Source organism: Musca autumnalis, unplaced genomic scaffold, assembly GCF_047663935.1.
Source record: "Musca autumnalis isolate F117 unplaced genomic scaffold, ASM4766393v1 scaffold_5, whole genome shotgun sequence".
Taxonomy (NCBI): domain Eukaryota; kingdom Metazoa; phylum Arthropoda; class Insecta; order Diptera; family Muscidae; genus Musca; species Musca autumnalis.
In genome coordinates this window covers 179304983-179326657 of record NW_027412088.1, presented here as the reverse complement: position 1 = coordinate 179326657, position 21675 = coordinate 179304983, and the positions used below count along the sequence as shown (strand labels likewise).

Genomic DNA, 21675 nt, shown 5'->3' with positions numbered 1-21675 from the left:
CAATTTTTTTTTTTGGCTTGACCTTCTTCTGCTTTTTGCCATCTCTAAACAGAGCATAAAAAACTGCTGGCTGGCTGGCTTATCCATCAAAGGTCGCAGGTAAATAGAAGAAAAAAAAATCGGGCAAAGAGCAAGAGATGGCTGGAAATATGTTTTGCCATCCCCTCCCCCACCAATCTAGTGGCATTAAGCTTTTAAAATAAGTTTTATGTTCATAACCAAAATACACACACACAAAGAAAATTATACAAAAATTGCACAAAAGCATTAACCCAAAATTTCGTAAACACGATTTAAGTTGTTTTCGGTTTTTATTTGAGTTGAATAAAACAAATGCTTTGTTATTATTCAAATGGTAATTGAAAAAGTTTTTTAATTAAATAAACATATAGCAGAGAGTGGCAGCAGAAACACTCACACACATACTCTCACTTATGTTGAAATATGAATTTTGAAATTTGCTTCATGTGAAATTGAAATTCATACAAAAGTCATCAAATTTATGAACCAAAAAACATAATTGAGGGTGGTGGTGTTGTGAAAATTTCATATGAGTTATTATGGAACATTTCATAAGTAGGGAAGCAGAACGTACTTATTTGGCAATATTCAGAATTGAGGGAGAAAAAAAAATTAAAAACATATTTACCTGTTAAATAAATGTTTCACAATTGAACAAGTTCCCATGTGACAATATTTAAAGACCTTATTTTCATCCTGTTCCGCATTACTTAGCAGCAATGTTCCTGCTAAGCTTCTTAACCAACTCGTTCTCGCAAACAAATATTGTGTTACTTCCCATTCTAATCTTGCTCGTCATTCACGCCACAAACCACCATCATCCCTATACTCCGCTTTAAATTTTAAATTGAGGTGAAAACTTTGCGTACTTGCCATCATTTTACGTTCTGTCGCCTTTTATCTTCAAACGCCTGAGTATATTTTTCAAACATTCTACCTATTCTGGAGACATATTTTGGGTATTATGCTAAAAATAGCACAAACAACAACTGCCAGTGAGTAGGTAAGAAGAGCATACGGAGGCTGGCTGACAGCGGCAAGTGTAATGCGTAACATGCGAAAACCATTTTGAACCTTTTTGACATGGTTTTTGTGGGATTTTTCTGCAAAAGGTAGAGGTGGTGGAGTTGAGTCCTGTGACATGAACAGTGGCTCAAGGCAGGACAGGTTTCCACTGAAGAAAACAGCAAAAATATCATTGCTGAACATTGTTTTCTAGAAAAAAGTTCATTGGTGATCATTTTTGTATAGAAAAAAATCATTGGTGAAAATTTTTCTATCAAAAAATCTCATTGGTGAACTTTTTTCGATAGAAAAAGTTCATTGGTGAACATCTTTCTATAGAAAAAGGTCATTGGTGAACATTTTTCTAAAGAAAAAGGTCATTGGTGAACATTTTTCAATAGAAAAATTTCATTGGTGAACATTTTTCTATAGAAAAATTTGATTGGTGAACATTTTTCTATAGAAAAATTTCATTGGTGAACATTTTTCTATAGAAAAATTTCATTGGTGAACATTTTTCTATAGAAAAATTTCATTGGTGAACATTTTTCTATAGAAAAAGTTCATTGGTGAACATTTTTTTATAGAAAAATGTCATTGGTGAACATTTTTCTATAGAAAAAGTTCATTGGTGAAAATTTTTCTATAGAAAAAGGTCATTGGTGAACATTTTTCTATTGATTTTTTTTCATTGATTTTTTTTATAGAAAATAGTCATTTGTGAACATTTTTCTATAGAAAAGTTCATTGGTGAACCCGTTTCTATAGAAAAGGTTATTGGTGAACCTTTTTCTATAAAAAAGGTTATTGATGAACATTTTTCTATAGAAAAAGGTCATAGGTGAACATTTTTGTATAGAAAAAGTTCATTGGTGAAAAATTTTCTCTAGGAAAAGTGCATTGGTGAACATTTTTCTATAGAAAAAGTTCATTGGTGAACATTTTTCTATAGAAAAAGTTCATTGGTGAACATTTTTCTATAGAAAAAGTTCATTGGTGAACATTTTTCTATAGAAAAAGTTCATTGGTGAACATTTTTCTATAGAAAAAGTTCATTGGTGAACATTTTTCTATAGAAAAAGTTCATTGGTGAACATTTTTCTATAGAAAAAGTTCATTGGTGAACATTTTTCTATAGAAAAAGTTCATTGGTGAACATTTTTCTATAGAAAAAGTTCGTTGGTGAACATTTGTCTATAGAAAAAGTTCATTGGTGAATATTTATACCCTCAGCCTTTAGGCTAGAGAGGGTATTTACACTTTGATACGGCCAAAAATGTGCCTCATCGAAATAATGGTTTTAGACCCCAAGTATGTTTGTACGATATTCGATCTAGCAATGTCCGTCCGTCTGTCTGGCTGGCTGGTGCGCACGATAACTCTCGATCGGATCAATCGATTCGGTTCAAATTTTGGGTATCGAAATATTTTGTCCAGATTTGATTTAAGTTCGAAGATGGGCCATATCGGTCCACTCCTTCAGGTACCTCCCCCACAAAAGTTCAAAAATGTTCGGAAAAATTGTCCGCACGATAACTCTTGAATGGAGTAACCGAATTAGTCCATACTTTGCACATCGTGACATTTCTACCAGACATAGATGATGTTCCAATATAGACCCTAATGGTTCACTCTTTCGGGTACCTCCCACACAAAATTTTGCTTAAGTGCAGTTTAAGGCCTGCTCTCGAATCGCTTTGATTTTTGTTGCAGCCACTTGTTTTCACTACCCCCATTACGAAGATATAATTTTTTTCAGGAGCAAGTCCATATATCCTCAGAAATCAGCACGAAAACTGCAAACATCCCATATAATACCATGTGTCGTAGTTGGAGTGCACGATAACTCTCGAACGGATCAACATATTTGGTTAAAATTTTGGGTCTTTCAATATTTTGTCCAAACTTAGTTTAAATTCGAAGATAGACCATATCGGCCCACTCCTTCCGGTACCTCAACCACAAAGGTTCAAAAATTTTCGCCAAGATTGTGGGCATGATAACTCTAGGAGGGAATAACCGAATTGAGCCAAACTCTGCTATTGGTAATATTACTTTCAGACATAGATCGAGTTCTAATATGGACTACATTGGTCCACTCATTTGAGTACCTCCCACACAAAATTTGGAAAAAGTATAGTTTAACAACTCCTCTCTGATCTTATTAATTTGTGACGCAGCAGGTTGCACTTGCGGCCCCTGTTACGACGTTGTAATTTTTTCGTGGGAAAGTCCATACTTCCTGAGATAATAAACCAAAAAAAGGTCCAGAAAATCCTACCGGCACCACTTAAACTGGCTAATGTGTAAAATAACCCTTTAAGAGAGAAATCGATTTAGCTCAAACTTTGTAAATTGAAAAGTAAAATTGTAATATATTTAAATTCAGAAAATTAAGTAAAACATATTTAATTATATAGTCTGTAAGGAAAATATCCATAGCCTAATAAAGAAAAAAAATATTTCCTACAGATTTGTATTAGGTCCGAATATGTACTACATCATATCACTCCTATGGGTACACCCTACCCACTCGTCTTGGATCATTCTGAATTTTGTTGCAACATGTAGTTTTTTGCGGCCCTTTCCATCCTGGAAATTTTTCCCAACAGCTAAAAAACCTACAGAAGTATTGTGTTAACTTTTTTTCTTCGGGTACGTGGCTGAGGGTATATCTCTGTCGGCTCAGCTGACTGATACTTTTTTACTTGTTCTATAGCAAAATGACATTGGTAAAAATTTTTCTATCAGAAAAGGTCATTGGTGAACTTTTTTCAATAGAAAAAGTTCATTAGTGAAAATTTTTCTATAGAAAAAGATCATTAGTGAACATTTTTCTATAGAAAAACTTTATTGGTGAACCTTTTTCTATAGAAAAACTTCATTGGTAAAAATTGTTCTATAGAAAAAGGTCATTGGTGAACATTTTTCTATAGAAAAAGGTCATTGGTGAAAATTTTTCTATAGAAAAAGGTCATTTATGAAAATTTTTTTATAGAAAAAGGTCATTGGTGAACTTTTTTCTATAGAAAAACGTCATTGGTGAACATTTTTCTATAAAAAAAGGATATTCGTGAACATTTTTCTATAGAAAAACGTCATTGGTGAACATTTTGCTATAGAAACAGTTCATTGGTAAACCTCTTTCTGTAGAAAAAGTTCATTGGTGAACATTTTGCTATGGAAAAAGTTCATTGGTGAACATTTTTCTATTGGTGAACATTTTGCTATAGAAAAATGTCATTGGTGACATTTTTTTGAAGCAGATCATTTATGAACATTTTGCTATAGAAAAAGTCTATGGGTGAACATTTCATTGGTGAACATTTTTCTATAAAAACATGTCATTGGTGAACATTTTTCTATAAAAAGAGGTCATTGGTGAAATTTTTTTTCTATAGAAAATGGTCATTTGTGAATATTTTCTATAGGAAAATGTCATTGGTGAACATTTTCTGTAGGAGAATGTCATTGGTGAACAGTTTGCTATAGAAAAATGTCATTGGTGAATTTTTTTTTTTTTGAATCAGGTCATTGATAAACATTTTGCTATAGAAAAAGTCTATGGGTGAACATTTCTCTAGAGAAAAAGGTCATTGGTGAACATTTTTTATAGAAAAAGGTCATTGATGAACATTTTTCTATAGAAAAACGTCATTGGTGAACATTTTTCTATAGATAAAGTTCATTGGTGAACATTTTTCTATAGAAAAAGTTCATCGGTAAATATTTTTCTATAGAAAAAGTTCATTGGTGAACATTTTTCTATAGAAAAAGTTCATTGGTGAACATTTTTCTATAGAAAAAGTTCATTGGTGAACACTTTTCTACAGAAAAAGTTCATTGGTGAACATTTTTCTATAGAGAAAGTTTATTGGTGAACATTCTTCTATAGAAAAAGTTCATTGGTAAACATTTTTCTATAGAAAAAGTTCATTGGTGAACATTTTTCTACAGAAAAAGTTCATTGGTGAACATTTTTCTATAGAGAAAGTTCATTGGTGAACATTTTTCTATAGAGAAAGTTCATTTGTGAACATTTATCTATAGAAAAGGTCATTGGTGAACATTTTTCTATAGATAAAGTTCATTGGTGAACATTTTTCTATAGAAACATTTCATTGTTGAACCTTTTTCTATAGAAAAAATTCACTGGTGATCATTTTTCTATAGAAAAAGTTAATTGTTGAACCTTTTTCTATAGAAAAAGTTCATTGTTGAACCTTTTTCTATAGAAAAAGTTCATTGTTGAACCTTTTTCTATAGAAAAAGTTCATTGTTGAACCTTTTTCTATAGAAAAAGTTCATTGTTGAACCTTTTTCTATAGAAAAAGTTCATTGTTGAACCTTTTTCTATAGAAAAAGTTCATTGTTGAACCTTTTTCTATAGAAAAAGTTCATTGTTGAACCTTTTTCTATAGAAAAAGTTCATTGTTGAACCTTTTTCTATAGAAAAAGTTCATTGTTGAACCTTTTTCTATAGAAAAAGTTCATTGTTGAACCTTTTTCTATAGAAAAAGTTCATTGTTGAACCTTTTTCTATAGAAAAAGTTCATTGTTGAACCTTTTTCTATAGAAAAAGTTCATTGTTGAACCTTTTGCTATAGAAAAAGTTCACTGTTGAACCTTTTTCTATAGAAAAATTTTATTGATAAACATCTTGTTAGAGAAATTTCTAAAAATGTTGCTTTCGAATTTTCATGACCCACTGTCATTTGCTTCCCCCATTAAATTTCAATGCCTTTCCTTGTGTGTGTGGCTGTGCAACTTTTATGAGGGGGTGTGAGCTGGTGTATGTGTGTGCCCTAATGGCATGAGTTTGTCATGTAATGACACACACAATGAGGATGGCAATGACAATGTCGATGATGATAATGATGATGACAATGATAATAATGATGATGATGATGCTGATACCACTGATGACGATGGTTGTGACGTTGCCTTTTACCCCCAGCCAAGAAAGATGTGTCTGTCCGGCTAGCATTCTGGCGGCAGCACTACCAACCATGGCTGTTGCACGTTCAGTCAGTCTGTCTGTCCCTATTGATGATGCATGAGTAGCAACAGTGAGCGGGTAGAAATAATGGGAGGCCACTAAATATTCAAACAAACACCACAAACAATTCTACCAACAACAACAACAAAACTAACAATAAAATGCTACCACATGTTTGACAAATATGTCATTCATTTGCTGCTCATTTAGTCACTGCCGCTATGGACGGCATCCCTAAGTGAATCTGCTTCGAATGATTTTTTCTTCTGCTTCAGTTCAATGCAGGATTTCCATAGAAACCGAACGTGGCGCGAATAATGCAAAGAGAACGGCGAAATACGAAAATAAATGGTCCTTAGACCAACTAAATAAAAGAGTTCGTAACATCGAAAAGTAGAGAAGAAGAAGTGGACAAATAATTGAAAATGGTTGTGAAAGTTTGTTTTTCGACCCTTTGTGTGTGCAAAATTTCATGGCCAAAAGTGTTGTTGTTGTTGTGACAAATTAATGTCTTAAAAAGCAAGAGTTTTAGTGTGTGAAAAACGAAAAAAATGTCATTTCATTTAATGGCTTTATAATGACCGGTAGCCCAAACAACCAACTACCGACCGACCATTAGGAAGAAAATCTGTCAAGTCAGAATAATCAATTCCAATCAATGAGTTATCAACGGCAAGCGTGTTTTAGCAATACTAAGACCACGGCCTGATGACAGACCCATCATCAACGACAGCAGCAGCATCGTCACCATCATCAAAGTCACAGTCAAAGTTTAATTGTCATCTTCTTCAGTAGTGGCTGAAATCCCCAACCAAGCAGCCAAGAGAGTTCAATAGTTGGGAACCTGCCACTACAGCTGATGCAGATGAAGATAAGCCACCACCAGCTAAACAAGTACTTTTCCATGTATGACATGGTGATGATGTAGCTGATGATGCTAATGATTATGCCTTTGATGATGATAATGAGGTTATTGGTGTTCTTCCCTTTTAGGGTGGATACATCAATGCCTTTGCTTTGCGGAGGAGGTCTAATAAGAGAATAAATTATTGATTTATAGAGATTTTTTTCTTCTTTGTGGCTAAAAATAACAAAAACAAATTGGAATTTCAATTAAACCAAAAAAATGTGGGGATTGTGGAATTATTTCAAGAGCAGGGCAGAGAAGCAAACCCCAACACCACCACCACCACAACCAAAGAATGGGTAAATATTTTTTAAGAATTAAAATTAAAAAATAAATTAAAAACAGTTGAATGATGATTTATACATATGTATAACAAATAATCATTGGTGAACAATTTTCAATAGAAAAAAATCATTGGTAAATATTTTTCTATAGAAAAAATATCGTTGGTGAATATTTTTCCATAGAAAAAAATATTTTTCAATGAAAAAAATTATTGGTGAAAAATTTTCTATAGAAAACAATCATTGGTAAATATGTTCTATACAAAAAACATTGATGAATATTTTTCAATAGAAAAAAGTCATTGTTGAATATGTTTCCATAGAAAAAACACTGATTAATTTTTCTATAGGATTGTTCATTGGTGATCACATTTCTATAGAAAAAATTCATTGGTGAATATTTTCTGTTGAAAAAAACCATTTGTGAATATTTTTCTATAGAAGAAATTCATTGGTGAACATTTTTCTATAGAAAAAGTGCATTGGTGAACATTTTTCTATAGCAAAAGTTGATTGGTGAACAGTTTTCTATAGAAAAAGTTCATTGGTGAACATTTTTCTATAGAAACAGTTCATTGGTGAACATTTTTCTATAGAAACAGTTCATTGGTGAAAAATTTTCTATAGAAACAGTTCATTGGTGAAAAATTTTCTATAGAAACAGTTCATTGGTGAATATTTTTCTATAGAAACAGTTCATTGGTGAATATTTTTCTATAGAAACAGTTCATTGGTGAACATTTTTCTATAGAAAAAGTTCATTGGTGAACCATTTTCTATAGAAAAAGTTCATTGGTGAACATTTTTCTATAGAAAAAGTTCATTGGTGAACATTTTTCTATAGAAAAAGTTCATTGGTGAACATTTTTCTATAGAAAAAGTTCATTGGTGAACATTTTTTTATAGAAAAAGTTCATTGGTGAACATTTTTCTATAGAAAAAGTTCATTGGTGAACATTTTTCTATAGAAAAAGTTCATTGGTGAACATTTTTTTATAGAAAAAGTTCATTGGTGAACATTTTTCTATAGAAAAAGTTCATTGGTGAACATTTTTCTACAGAAAAAGTTCATTGGTGAATATTTTTCTATAGAGAAAGTTCATTGGTGAAAATTTTTCTATAGAAAAAGTTCATTGGTGAAAATTTTTCTATAGAAAAAGTTCATTGGTGAACATTTTTCTATAGAAAAAGTTCATTGGTGAACATTTTTCTATAGAAAAAGTTCATTGGTGAACATTTTTCTATAGAAAAAGTTCATTGGTGAACATTTTTCTATAGAAAAAGTTCATTGGTGAACATTTTTCTATAGAAAAGGTTATTTGGTTAACACTTTTCTATAGAAAAATTATTTGGTGAACAATTTTCTATAGAAAAGATTCATTGGTGAGCATATTTCTATAAAAAAGTTCATTGGTGAACATTGAACTTTTTCTATAGAAAAATTTTCACCAATGAACTTTTTCTATAGAAAAATTTTCACCAATGAACCTTTTCTATAGAAAAATGTTCACCAAAGAACTTGTTCAATAGAAAAATGTTCACCAATGAATTTTTCTAAAAAAAAAATTTTATCAATGAACTTTTTCTATGAAGAAATGTTCACCAATAAACTTTTTCTATAGCAAATTGTTCACCAATGAACTTTTTCTATAGAAAAATGTTCACCAATTAACTTTTTCTGTAGAAAACTGTTCACCAATGAACTTTTTCTATAGAAAAAATTTTCACCAATGAACTTTTTCTATAGAAAACTGTTCACCAATGAACTTTTTCTATAGAAAAAATGTTCACCAGGGGACTTTTTCTAGAGAAAAATGTTCACCAATGAACTTTTTCTCTAGAAAAATTTTTATCAATGAACTTTTTCTATGAAGAAATGTTCACAAATAAATTTTTCTATAGCAAATTGTTCACCAATGAACTTTTTCTATAGACAAATTTTCACCAATGAACTTTTTTTATAGAAAATTTTTCACCAATGATTTTTTTCTAAGAAAAATGTTCACTAATTAACTTTTTTATAGAAAACTGTTCACCAATGAACTTTTTTTATAGAAAAATTGTCACCAATGAACTTTTTCTATAGAAAAATGTCCACCAATGAACTTTTTTTAGAAAAATGTTCACCAATGAACTATTTCTATAGAAAAATGTTCACCAATGAACTTTTTCTATAGAAAAATGTTCACCAATGAACTATTTCTATAGAAAAATGTTCACCAATGAACTTTTTTTTATAGAAAAATTGTCACCAATGAACTTTTTCTATAGAAAAAATGTCCACCAATGAACTTTTTCTATAGAAAAATGTTCACCAATGAACTTTTTCTATAGAAAAATGTTCACCAATGAACTTTTTCTATAGAAAAATGTTTACCAATGAACTTTTTCTATAGAAAATTTTTCACCAATGACCTTTTTCTATAGAAAAATGTTCACCAATGAACTTTTTTAATATAAAAAAAATCACCAATGAACTTTTCTATAGAAAAATGTTCACCAATGAACTTGTTCTATAGAAAAATGTTCACCAATGAAATTTTTTTATAGAAAAATTGTCACCAATGAACTTTTTCTATAGAATAATGTCCACCAATGAACTTTTTCTATAGAAAAATGTTCACCAATGAACTTTTTTTATAGAAAAATTGTCACCAATGAACTTTTTCTATAGAAAAATGTCCACCAATGAACTTTTTTTTAGAAAAAATGTTCACCAATGAACTTTTTCTATAGAAAAATGTTCACCAATGAACTATTTCTATAGAAAAATGTTCACCAATCAACTTTTTTTATAGAAAAATGTTCACCAATGAACTTTTTCTATAGAAAAATTGTCACCAAAGAACTTTTTCTATGGAAAAATTTTCACCAATGAACTTTTTCTTTAGAAAAATGTTCACCAATGAACTTTTTCTGTAGTAAAATGTTAACCAATGAACTTTTTTCTATGGAAAATTTTTCACCAATGAACTTTTTCTTTAGAAAAATGTTCACCAATGAACTTTTTCTTTAGAAAAATGTTCACCAATGACCGTTTTCTATAGAAAACTGTTCACCAATGAACTTTTTCTATAGAAAAATTGTCACCAATGAACTTTTTCTATAGAAAAATGTTCACCAATGACCTTTTCTATAGAAAAATGTTCACCAATGAACTTTTTCTATAGAAAAATGTTCACCAATGACCTTTTCTATAGAAAAATGTTCACCAATGACCTTTTTTATAGAAAACTGTTCACCAATGAACTTTTTCTATAGAAAAATTGTCACCAATGAACTTTTTCTATAGAAAAATGTTCACCAATGACCGTTTTCTATAGAAAAATGTTCACCAATGAACTTTTTCTATAGAAAAATGTTCACCAATGACCGTTTTCTATAGAAAACTGTTCACCAATGAACTTTTTCTATAGAAAAATTGTCACCAATGAACTTTTTCTATAGAAAAATGTTCATAAATGTTTCTCTTAAAAAAATCTAACAACTTAATGTTTCTCTTTAAAGTTGTGTGAATGTATGTACACATCATATGGCCAAGAAAGGGGGAGGCAATTTGTATGCGATTTTCCCTTTTTTGTTGTTTTTATTAGGTGTATCTTGTTAGATGAATGTAATTTTGTTTCGTGCTTAAACAGTTGTTGTATTTTCTTTTATACTTTAATTGTTGTTGCTAGCTAACCTCATATCATGGTGGTACTACTACTCAACACACACAAAAAAGCCACAAAAAATAATACCACTGTATAGAAAACAAAAGCATAACAAATCTCTTTGGTTACAAGAAGAAAAATCTGAAAATCGCACGCTTTGGTGTTAATTTCAAATGATCAAGGCATTGTTGGTGTTGTTGCTGCTGATGCTGGTGTTATGTTTTCAGTCTGTGGTTGTTTCTGTGTGTGTGTGTTTGTGCAGCCGTTTTTTGATGTTGGTGGCCCCAATGTTTGCTTTTTATGTGGCTGGCTGTTTGGTTTTTATGTTTTTGGTTGAAATATAGACATGTTTTTTTGTTTTTGTTGTTGTTATAACTATTGTTATAATAATATATTTTGCTAGTAAACAATGACAACTACACTATAAAAGAAGAGAAGAAAAAGAAAACAAACCTTAACAATCCAATAAAGGCAATCATAATTTTGTTTATTTATGTGGCACGAAAAAAAAAACAAAGATGTACAAAGTGAGGTGTCATATTAGGGGGTTCCCTATGAATAAACAATTTATGTGCAAGCTAAGGAAAGTCTAGTCCAATAAAGGTAACAAAAAAGTAAGGAAAATAATTCAATATTTAAAAATGATTCAGAAACTGTCCATAAAGACAACAAATTCATTCTTGGGAAATACAAAAGACTAATTCAGAAAAAAGGAAATTTAAGAACAAAAATTAATTTGTTCGGTTACTTACTCCCCGTAGACAGATACCATGAACATTTAATATCTCCAGTCTATATCTATAAATTTAATTGTTTATAATAAACAGATTTGCTGGGAATCTTCCAAATATTGCCAGTCATATTTTCTTTAATGATTTATTAAATGTTTACCCCAATTGGGTAAAACGTTTCGTAAATGCAAACATCATTAAACGGTAACCCAAATTATAGATATCCACTATTAGATTTAGTCATGTAAGCCAAGCCATTATAAAGAAATTGCATCCGTGTTAATAACTAATTTGGCAGAGTGAAAGTTTTAAATTTGAAAATATTCAGTTATTAATTTTGGTACATATTTTATAATATGTTTAAAAATTTATTATTTTTTCTATAGAAAAAGATCATTGGTGAACATTTTTCTATAGAAAAAGTTCATTGGTGAAAATTTTTCTATAGCAATTCTTCATTGGTGAATATTTTTCTATTGAAAAAGTTCATTTGTGAGCATTTTTCTATAGAAAAAGTTCCTTTTGAAAAATTTTCTATAGAGAACATTTCATAGGTGGACATTTTTCTATAGAAAACATCCATTGGTAAACATTTTTCTATAGAAAAAGTTCATTGGTGAACATTTCTCTATAGAAAAAGTTCATTGGTGAACCTTTTTCTGTAGAAAAAGTTCATTGGTGAACCTTTTTCTGTAGAAAAAGTTCATTGGTGAACCTTTTTCTACAGAAAAATTTCATTGGTGAACCTTTTTCTATAGAAAAGGTTCATTGGTTAATACTTTTGCTATAGAAAAACTTCATTGGCGAACATTTTTCTATAGAAAAAGTTCATTGGTGAACATTTTTCTATAAAAAAGTTCATTGGTGAACATTTTTCTTTAGAAAAAGTTCATTGGTGAACATTTTTCTATAGAAAAAGTTCATTGGTGAACATTTTTCCATAGAAAAAGTTCATTGGTGAACTGTTCTCTATAGACAAAATTCATTGGTGAACATTTTTCTATAGAAAACGGTCATTGGTGAACATTTTTCTATAGAAAAAGTTCATTGGTGATCATTTTTCTATAGAAAAAGTTCATTGGTGAACATTTTTCTATAGAAAAAGTTCATTGGTAAACATTTTTCTATAGAAAAAGTTCATTGGTGAACATTTTTCGATAGAAAAAGTTCATTGGGGAACATTTTACGATAGAAAAAGTTCATTGGGGAACATTTTTCGATAGAAAAAGTTCATTGGGAAACATTTTTCTATAGAAAAAGTTCATTGGTGAAAATTTTTCTATAGAAAAAGTTCATTGGTGAAAATTTTTCTATAGAAAAAGTTCATTGGTGAAAATTTTTCTATAGAAAAAGTTCATTGGTGAACAAGTTCATTGGTGAACCTTTTTCTATAGAAAAAGTTCATTGGTGAACATTTTTCTATAGAAAAAGTTCATTGGTGAACATTTTTCTATAGAAAAAGTTCATTGGTGAACATTTTTCTATAGAAAAAGTTCATTGGTGAACATTTTTCTATAGAAAAAGTTCATTGGTGAACATTTTTCTATAGAAAAAGTTCATTGGTGAACATTTTTCTATAGAAAAAGTTCATTGGTGAACATTTTTCTATAGAAAAAGTTCATTGGTGAACATTTTTCTATAGAAAAAGTTCATTGGTGAACATTTTTCTATAGAAAAAGTTCATTGGTGAACATTTTTCTATAGAAAAAGTTCATTGGTGAACATTTTTCTATAGGAAAAGTCATTGGTAGACATTCTTCTATAGAATAAAAACATTGGTGAAAATTTGTCTATAGAAAAAGTTCATTACATTTTTCTATAGAAAAAGTTTATTGGTGAACATTTTGCTATAGAAAAAGTTCATTGTTTTTGACATACATATGTAAATGTTTATAGGTGTGTGTTTTGTTATTACCAGTGCTGCTCGGTTACGTTGTAATGGACTTTTTTACTTATACCAAAGCATACTTTTAGGCCTTTTATAATGAAAATTATTTGAATTACTGTTTATTAACGTAATTTTCTCATTAAAAAAAGAAATTATCTCTACTCTCATTTAATTGGTTTCAATTAGCCTATAGTTAGTTTTTATTGTTGTTATTATTATTGTTGCTTATTTATTATTTAAGCCTTGAACTTTACTAGACACAAGAATTTTAGACATTCATTCAATTAATTAAAAACAAATTGTAGACTGTAAAGAATTGTTTGTTTAAAAATTTGTGGGGGAGAATGGAATTATAAATGGAATGGAAATGATGTGCGTTCATTGATGGTGGCCGTTGCACTTGCACTTTCATTTAAAGTAATAAAGCAAATATTTTATTATTAAATGACGGCAATAAAAATATAATAAATAATAAAGAAAATATTTTACTATAATACGACGCCAACAAATATTCACCAATGAACTTTTTCTATAGAAAAATGTTCACCAATGAACTTTTTCTATAGGAAAAATGTTCACCAATGAACTTTTTATATAGGAAAAATGTTCATCTTTGAACATTTTCTATAGAAAAATGTTCACCAATGAACTTTTTCTATAGAAAAATGTTCAACAAGGAACTTTTTCTATAGCAAAATGTTCACCAATGAACTTTTTCTATAGAAAAATGTTCACCAATGAACTTTTTCTATAGAAAAATGTTCACCAATGAACTTTTTCTATAGAAAAATGTTCACCAATGAACTTTTTCTATAGAAAAATGTTCACCAATGAACTTTTTCTATAGAAAAATGTTCACCAATGAACTTTTTCTATAGAAAAATGTTCACCAATGAACTTTTTCTATAGAAAAATGTTCACCAATGAACTTTTTCTATAGAAAAATGTTCACCAATGAACTTTTTCTATAGAAAAATGTTCACCAATGAACTTTTTCTATAGAAAAATGTTCACCAATGAACTTTTTCTATAGAAAAATGTTCACCAATGAACTTTTTCTATAGAAAAAGGTTCACCAATGAACTTGTTCACCAATGAACTTTTTCTATAGAAAAAGTTCATTGGTGAAAATTTTTCTATAGAAAAAGTTCATTGGTGAACAAGTTCATTGGTGAACCTTTTTCTATAGAAAAAGTTCATTGGTGAACATTTTTCTATAGAAAAAGTTCATTGGTGAACATTTTTCTATAGAAAAAGTTCATTGGTGAACATTTTTCTATAGAAAAAGTTCATTGGTGAACATTTTTCTATAGAAAAAGTTCATTGGTGAACATTTTTCTATAGAAAAAGTTCATTGGTGAACATTTTTCTATAGAAAAAGTTCATTGGTGAACATTTTTCTATAGAAAAAGTTCATTGGTGAACATTTTTCTATAGAAAAAGTTCATTGGTGAACATTTTTCTATAGAAAAAGTTCATTGGTGAACATTTTTCTATAGAAAAAGTTCATTGGTGAACATTTTTCTATAGAAAAAGTTCATTGGTGAACATTTTTCTATAGGAAAAGTCATTGGTAGACATTCTTCTATAGAATAAAAACATTGGTGAAAATTTGTCTATAGAAAAAGTTCATTACATTTTTCTATAGAAAAAGTTTATTGGTGAACATTTTGCTATAGAAAAAGTTCATTGTTTTTGACATACATATGTAAATGTTTATAGGTGTGTGTTTTGTTATTACCAGTGCTGCTCGGTTACGTTGTAATGGACTTTTTTACTTATACCAAAGCATACTTTTAGGCCTTTTATAATGAAAATTATTTGAATTACTGTTTATTAACGTAATTTTCTCATTAAAAAAAGAAATTATCTCTACTCTCATTTAATTGGTTTCAATTAGCCTATAGTTAGTTTTTATTGTTGTTATTATTATTGTTGCTTATTTATTATTTAAGCCTTGAACTTTACTAGACACAAGAATTTTAGACATTCATTCAATTAATTAAAAACAAATTGTAGACTGTAAAGAATTGTTTGTTTAAAAATTTGTGGGGGAGAATGGAATTATAAATGGAATGGAAATGATGTGCGTTCATTGATGGTGGCCGTTGCACTTGCACTTTCATTTAAAGTAATAAAGCAAATATTTTATTATTAAATGACGGCAATAAAAATATAATAAATAATAAAGAAAATATTTTACTATAATACGACGCCAACAAATATTCACCAATGAACTTTTTCTATAGAAAAATGTTCACCAATGAACTTTTTCTATAGGAAAAATGTTCACCAATGAACTTTTTATATAGGAAAAATGTTCATCTTTGAACATTTTCTATAGAAAAATGTTCACCAATGAACTTTTTCTATAGAAAAATGTTCAACAAGGAACTTTTTCTATAGCAAAATGTTCACCAATGAACTTTTTCTATAGAAAAATGTTCACCAATGAACTTTTTCTATAGAAAAATGTTCACCAATGAACTTTTTCTATAGAAAAATGTTCACCAATGAACTTTTTCTATAGAAAAATGTTCACCAATGAACTTTTTCTATAGAAAAATGTTCACCAATGAACTTTTTCTATAGAAAAATGTTCACCAATGAACTTTTTCTATAGAAAAATGTTCACCAATGAACTTTTTCTATAGAAAAATGTTCACCAATGAACTTTTTCTATAGAAAAATGTTCACCAATGAACTTTTTCTATAGAAAAATGTTCACCAATGAACTTTTTCTATAGAAAAATGTTCACCAATGAACTTTTTCTATAGAAAAATGTTCACCAATGAACTTTTTCTATAGAAAAATGTTCACCAATGAACTTTTTCCGTAGAAAAATGTTCACCAATGAACTTTTTCCGTAGAAAAATGTTCACCAATGAACTTTTTCCGTAGAAAAATGTTCACCAATGAACTTTTTCCGTAGAAAAATGTTCACCAATGAACTTTTTCCAAAGAATTTTTCTCCAATGACCTTTTTCTATAGAAAAATGATTAGCAATGATCTTTTTTCGTAGAAAAATGTTCACCAATGATCTTTTTTCGTAGAAAAATGTTCACCAATGAACTTTTTTCGTAGAAAAATGTTCACCAATGAACTTTTTCTATAGAAAAATGTTCACCAATGAATTTTTTCTATAGAAAAAAGTTCACCAATGAACTTTTTCTATAGAAAAATGTTCACCAATGAACTTTTTCTATAGAAAAATATTCACCAATGAACTTTTTCTATAGACAAATGTTCACCAATGAACTTTTTCTATAGAAAAATGTTCACCTATGAAGGTTTAATAAATATTTACCGCTGCTTTAAGTCAATCCAATAAATCTCAGCAAATCACATACTTTAACATGGAAGGAGGTTTGGTTCGGCTTGTTGGGCCAATAGCCCAAGAAATTATTATTACTGACATGATTGATGAGTGGCTTAGTGGCAAATGTATGAGTTCTATTTAAACGATTTCCAGTACGTACATAACAACAAACATCATGCATAACATATTCAAATATGTATGATTTTTTGCTGGGGAAATGATAAATGAACTCATGTGTGCAAAAGTCGATTTATGGTTTTGCGTGTGTGTGTTGGTGGTATTTAAAAGCAATGCATGTGTTAAGCCTCTCTGAATCATCGTCATCTTCAATTTGCTGCTGGAAAAGATATCATCATCAACATCATTGTCATCGTCATAAACAGCAGCCTCTTCTCCATCATATTTTCAATGGATTTGACAATGACAATGACAGTGACACTTGTTCATATGGTATGGCTTATTTGTTGAGGAATCAACCAACACAAAAAATCGACGAATAAACCATAAACTTTTCAATGATGCAAAACAACTAGGGGGTTGGTTGCTGATATGATGATTTCGATTTTGTTTTGTTTTCTTAAATGAAAATGTCAATCATGTTATGAGGGAAAAATAACGAAAGAGGATGCGGAACTATAGAGAAGAGGAAAGGAAAAAGGATGCTATTAGGCGTCTATAGAAGAAAATTTAGAAAACTTTTTCAATAAAAAATCTGAAAAATTTTCTGTTTACGAAAGAACTTTTTCTATAGAAAACTGTTCACCTATGATTTTTTCTATAGAAAAATGTTCACCAATGAACTTTTTCTATAGAAAAATATTCACCAATGAACTTTTTCTATAGAAAAATGTTCACCAATGAACTTTTTCTATAGAAAAATGTTCACCAATGAACTTTTTCTATAGAAAAATGTTCACCAATGAACTTTTTCTATAGAAAAATGTTCACCAATGAACTTTTTCTATAGAAAAATGTTCACCAATGAACTTTTTCTATAGAAAAATGTTCACCAATGAACTTTTTCTATAGAAAAATGTTCACCAATGAACTTTTTCTATAGAAAAATGTTCACCAATGAACTTTTTCTATAGAACAATTTTCACCAATGAACTTTTTCTATAGAAAAATTTTCACCAATGAACTTTTTCTATAGAAAAATGTTCACCAATGATTTTCTTCTATAGAGAAATATTCACCAATGAACTTTTTCTATAGAAAAATGTTCACCAATCAACTTTTTCTATAGAAAAATGTTCACCAATCAACTTTTTCTATAGAAAAATGTTCACCATTAAACTTTTTCTATAGAAAAATGTTCACCAATGAATTTTTTCTATAGAAAAATGTTCACCAATGAACTTTTTCTATAGAAAAATGTTCACCAATGATTTTTTTCTATAGAGAAATATTCACCAATGAACTTTTTCTATAGAAAAATATTTACCAATGAATTTTTTCTATAGAAAAATGTTCATCAATGAACTTTTTCTATAGAACAATGTTCACCAATGAACTTTTTCTATAGAAAAATGTTCATCAATGAACTTTTTCTATAGAAAAATGTTCATCAATGAACTTTTTCTATAGAAAAATGTTCACCAATGAACTTTTTCTATAGAAAAATGTTCACCAATGAACTTTTTCTATAGAAAAATGTTCACCAATGAACTTTTTCTATAGAAAAATGTTCACCAATGAACTTTTTCTATAGAAAAATGTTCACCAATGAACTTTTTCTATAGAAAAATGTTCACAAATGAACTTTTTCGATAGAAAAATGTTCACGAATGATATTTTTCTATAGAAAAATATTCACCAATGAACTTTTTCTATAGAAAAATATTTACCAATGAATTTTTTTTATAGAAAAATGTTCATCAATGTACTTTTTCTACAGAAAAATGTTCATCAATAAACTTTTTCTACAGAAAAATGTTCATCAATAAACTTTTTCTATGGAAAAATTTTCACCAATGAACTTTTTCTATAGAAAAATGTTCACCAATGAACTTTTTCTATAGAAAAATGTTCACCAATGAACTTTTTCTATAGTAAAATGTTCACCAATGAACTTTTTCTATAGAAAAATGTTCACCAATGAACTTTTTCTATAGAAAAATGTTTACCAATGAACTTTTTCTATAGAAAAATGTTCACCAATGAACTTTTTCTATAGAAAAATGTTCACCAATGAACTTTTTCTATAGAAAAATGTTCACCAATGAACTTTTTCTATAGAAAAATGTTCACCAATGAACTTTTTCTATAGAAAAATGTTCACCAATGAACTTTTTCTATAGAAAAATGTTCACCAATGAACTTTTTTTATAGAAAAATGTTCACCAATGAACTTTTTCTATAGAAAAATTTTCAACAATGAACTTTTTCTATAGAAAAATGTTCACCAATGAACTTTTTCTATAGAAAAATGTTCACCAATGAACTTTTTCTATAGAAAAATGTTCACCAATGAACTTTTTCTATAGAAAAATGTTCACCAATGAACTTTTTCTATAGAAAAATGTTCACCAATGAACTTTTTCTATAGAAAAATGGTCACCAATGTACTTTTTCTATAGAAAAATTTTCACCAATGAACTTTTTCTATAGAAAAATGTTCACCAATGAACTTTTTCTATAGAAAAATGTTCACCAATGAACTTTTTCTATAGAAAAATGTTCACCAATGAACTTTTTCTATAGAAAAATGTTCACCAATGAACTTTTTCTATAGACAAATGTTCACCAATGAACTTTTTCTATAGAAAAATGTTCACCAATGAACTTTTTCTATAGAAAAATGTTCACCAATGAACTTTTTCTATAGAAAAATGTTCACCAATGAACTTTTTCTATAGAAAAATGTTCACCAATGATTTTCTTCTATAGAGAAATATTCACCAATGAACTTTTTCTATAGAAAAATGTTCACCAATCAACTTTTTCTATAGAAAAATGTTCACCATTAAACTTTTTCTATAGAAAAATGTTCACCAATGAATTTTTTCTATAGAAAAATGTTCACCAATGAACTTTTTCTATAGAAAAATGTTCACCAATGAACTTTTTCTATAGAAAAATGTTCACCAATGAACTTTTTCTATAGAAAAATGTTCACCAATGAACTTTTTCTATAGAAAAATGTTCACCAATGAACTTTTTCTATAGAAAAATGTTCACCAATGAACTTTTTCTATAGAAAAATGTTCACCAATGAACTTTTTCTATAGAAAAATGTTCACCAATGAACTTTTTCTATAGAAAAATGTTCACCAATGAACTTTTTCTACAGAAAAATGTTCACCAATGAACTTTTTCTATAGAAAAATGTTCACCAATGAACTTTTTCTATAGAAAAATACTCACCAATGATAATTTATCGTAGACAAATATTCACCAATGAACTTTTTCTATAGAAAAATGTTCACCAATGAACTTTTTCTATAGAAAAATGTTCACCAATGAACTTTTTCTATAGAAAAATACTCACCAATGATAATTTATCGTAGACAAATATTCACCAATGAACTTTTTCTATAGAAAAATGTTCACCAATGAACTTTTTCTATAGAAAAATGTTCACCAATGAACTTTTTCTATAGAAAATGTTTAGCAATGCTCTTTTATCGTAGAAAAATTTTCAACAATGATTTTTTTCTATAGACAAATGTTCACCAATGATTTTTTTCTATAGAATAATGTCCACCAATGAAATTTTTCTAGACAAAAATGTCCACCAATGAATTTTTTTATTGAAAAATTTCATTTTTTCTGATTTAATTTTTTTCCTAGCTTTGTGTTTCCTCCTTTTTGGCCTTTTATATCGTTTTCATTATGATGACTTATCATCATCTTAACTGCTTAAGGAACTTAAATCAGTTGAAAGCTAGGATGAAAAGTTTTTTTTTCACATTGTGCTTCACTTGGTTTTAGGTAACATTTTATTAGATTTCAGAAACTTTACATCATTTCAAGTTTCCTTCATCATCTTTTTGTTGCCCTGATGTTTTCAACAATTTTGAAGTTTTTGCTTTTAATATTAAGCCACACACACACACACACATAAGCAAAGTGGTAAATACTCGGCAATAAAGATAAGTGCAGCAAATTTTCCAACTTTTTAAGTTTCTCCTCCACATATACACCAAAAGTTGAAGAAGTGTAAAAAGAGATGCAAAAAGAGGCGGACAACGCCTCATTTTCAAAGCAGTTTGAAACACTTTTAGCACACACTGGGCTAGTGTTAGCAGCTCACTGTTAAAAGCGAGAGTGTAATTAAAACTGTAGTACCATAATTTTGTTTTAACAAACTGAGCGCACAAAAAAAGTTAATTTTAATTTCAAATGTTTGCTGCAGTGCATAATAATGTTGATTAAAATCTCAAGGAAGCTGTTAGTTAGCGTTAAAAGGCAGCAGCGCAAGGTGGTCATCATTAAGCTTTTTTATGGGCGAGAAGAAGAGGGAAATGTAAAGAAAGAAGTTGGGGATATGAAGGTTGGGTTACAATAAAGTTCAGTTGTGGACTATAAACAAAAATATGAAATAAAATTATAAAGAAAATAGGAAAATTTTGGATATAGTTTTTAGGTTAAAAAATTACTTATCTCTTACATTTAAATTATCGCCAACAAATATCTGATCTGCTAGATATCGAATATATCTACCTCTGCACATACAAGATTATATATGAAGTAGCATAAAGGGATGAGTGTTTGATCACCTCACCTTGGGATTTTTTAGTTGTTCAACAAAACCACGTAAACTTCCAAAAAGTGGAATAAAAAACGACCAAAATTTATTTTTATAGATTTTGTTTTGTAGGACAAGTCAATTACGGCAACGCTAGGCCTTCAAACTAAACAACT

At 29.0% G+C, this 21675-nt stretch overlaps 1 protein-coding gene across 7 annotated transcripts in view; it reads left to right on the top strand.

The window, feature by feature from the left end:
• Positions 1–21675, top strand: part of LOC141405664 (uncharacterized) — a 309097-nt gene that overhangs the window by 94986 nt on the left and 192436 nt on the right. The window contains exons 1-2 of one of the 7 annotated variants that reach the window (XM_073990261.1): positions 6288–6660; positions 7086–7231. The exons of 3 other annotated variants lie outside the window; for them this stretch is intronic. In XM_073990261.1, coding sequence (XP_073846362.1) covers positions 7152–7231 — 80 coding nt within the window. In that variant the 5' untranslated portion in view covers positions 6288–6660; positions 7086–7151. Of the gene's footprint in view, positions 1–6287; positions 6661–7023; positions 7232–21675 lie in introns of those variants that run through there. 3 more of the 7 variants (XM_073990263.1, XM_073990264.1, XM_073990262.1) reach the window with 3 other exon arrangements.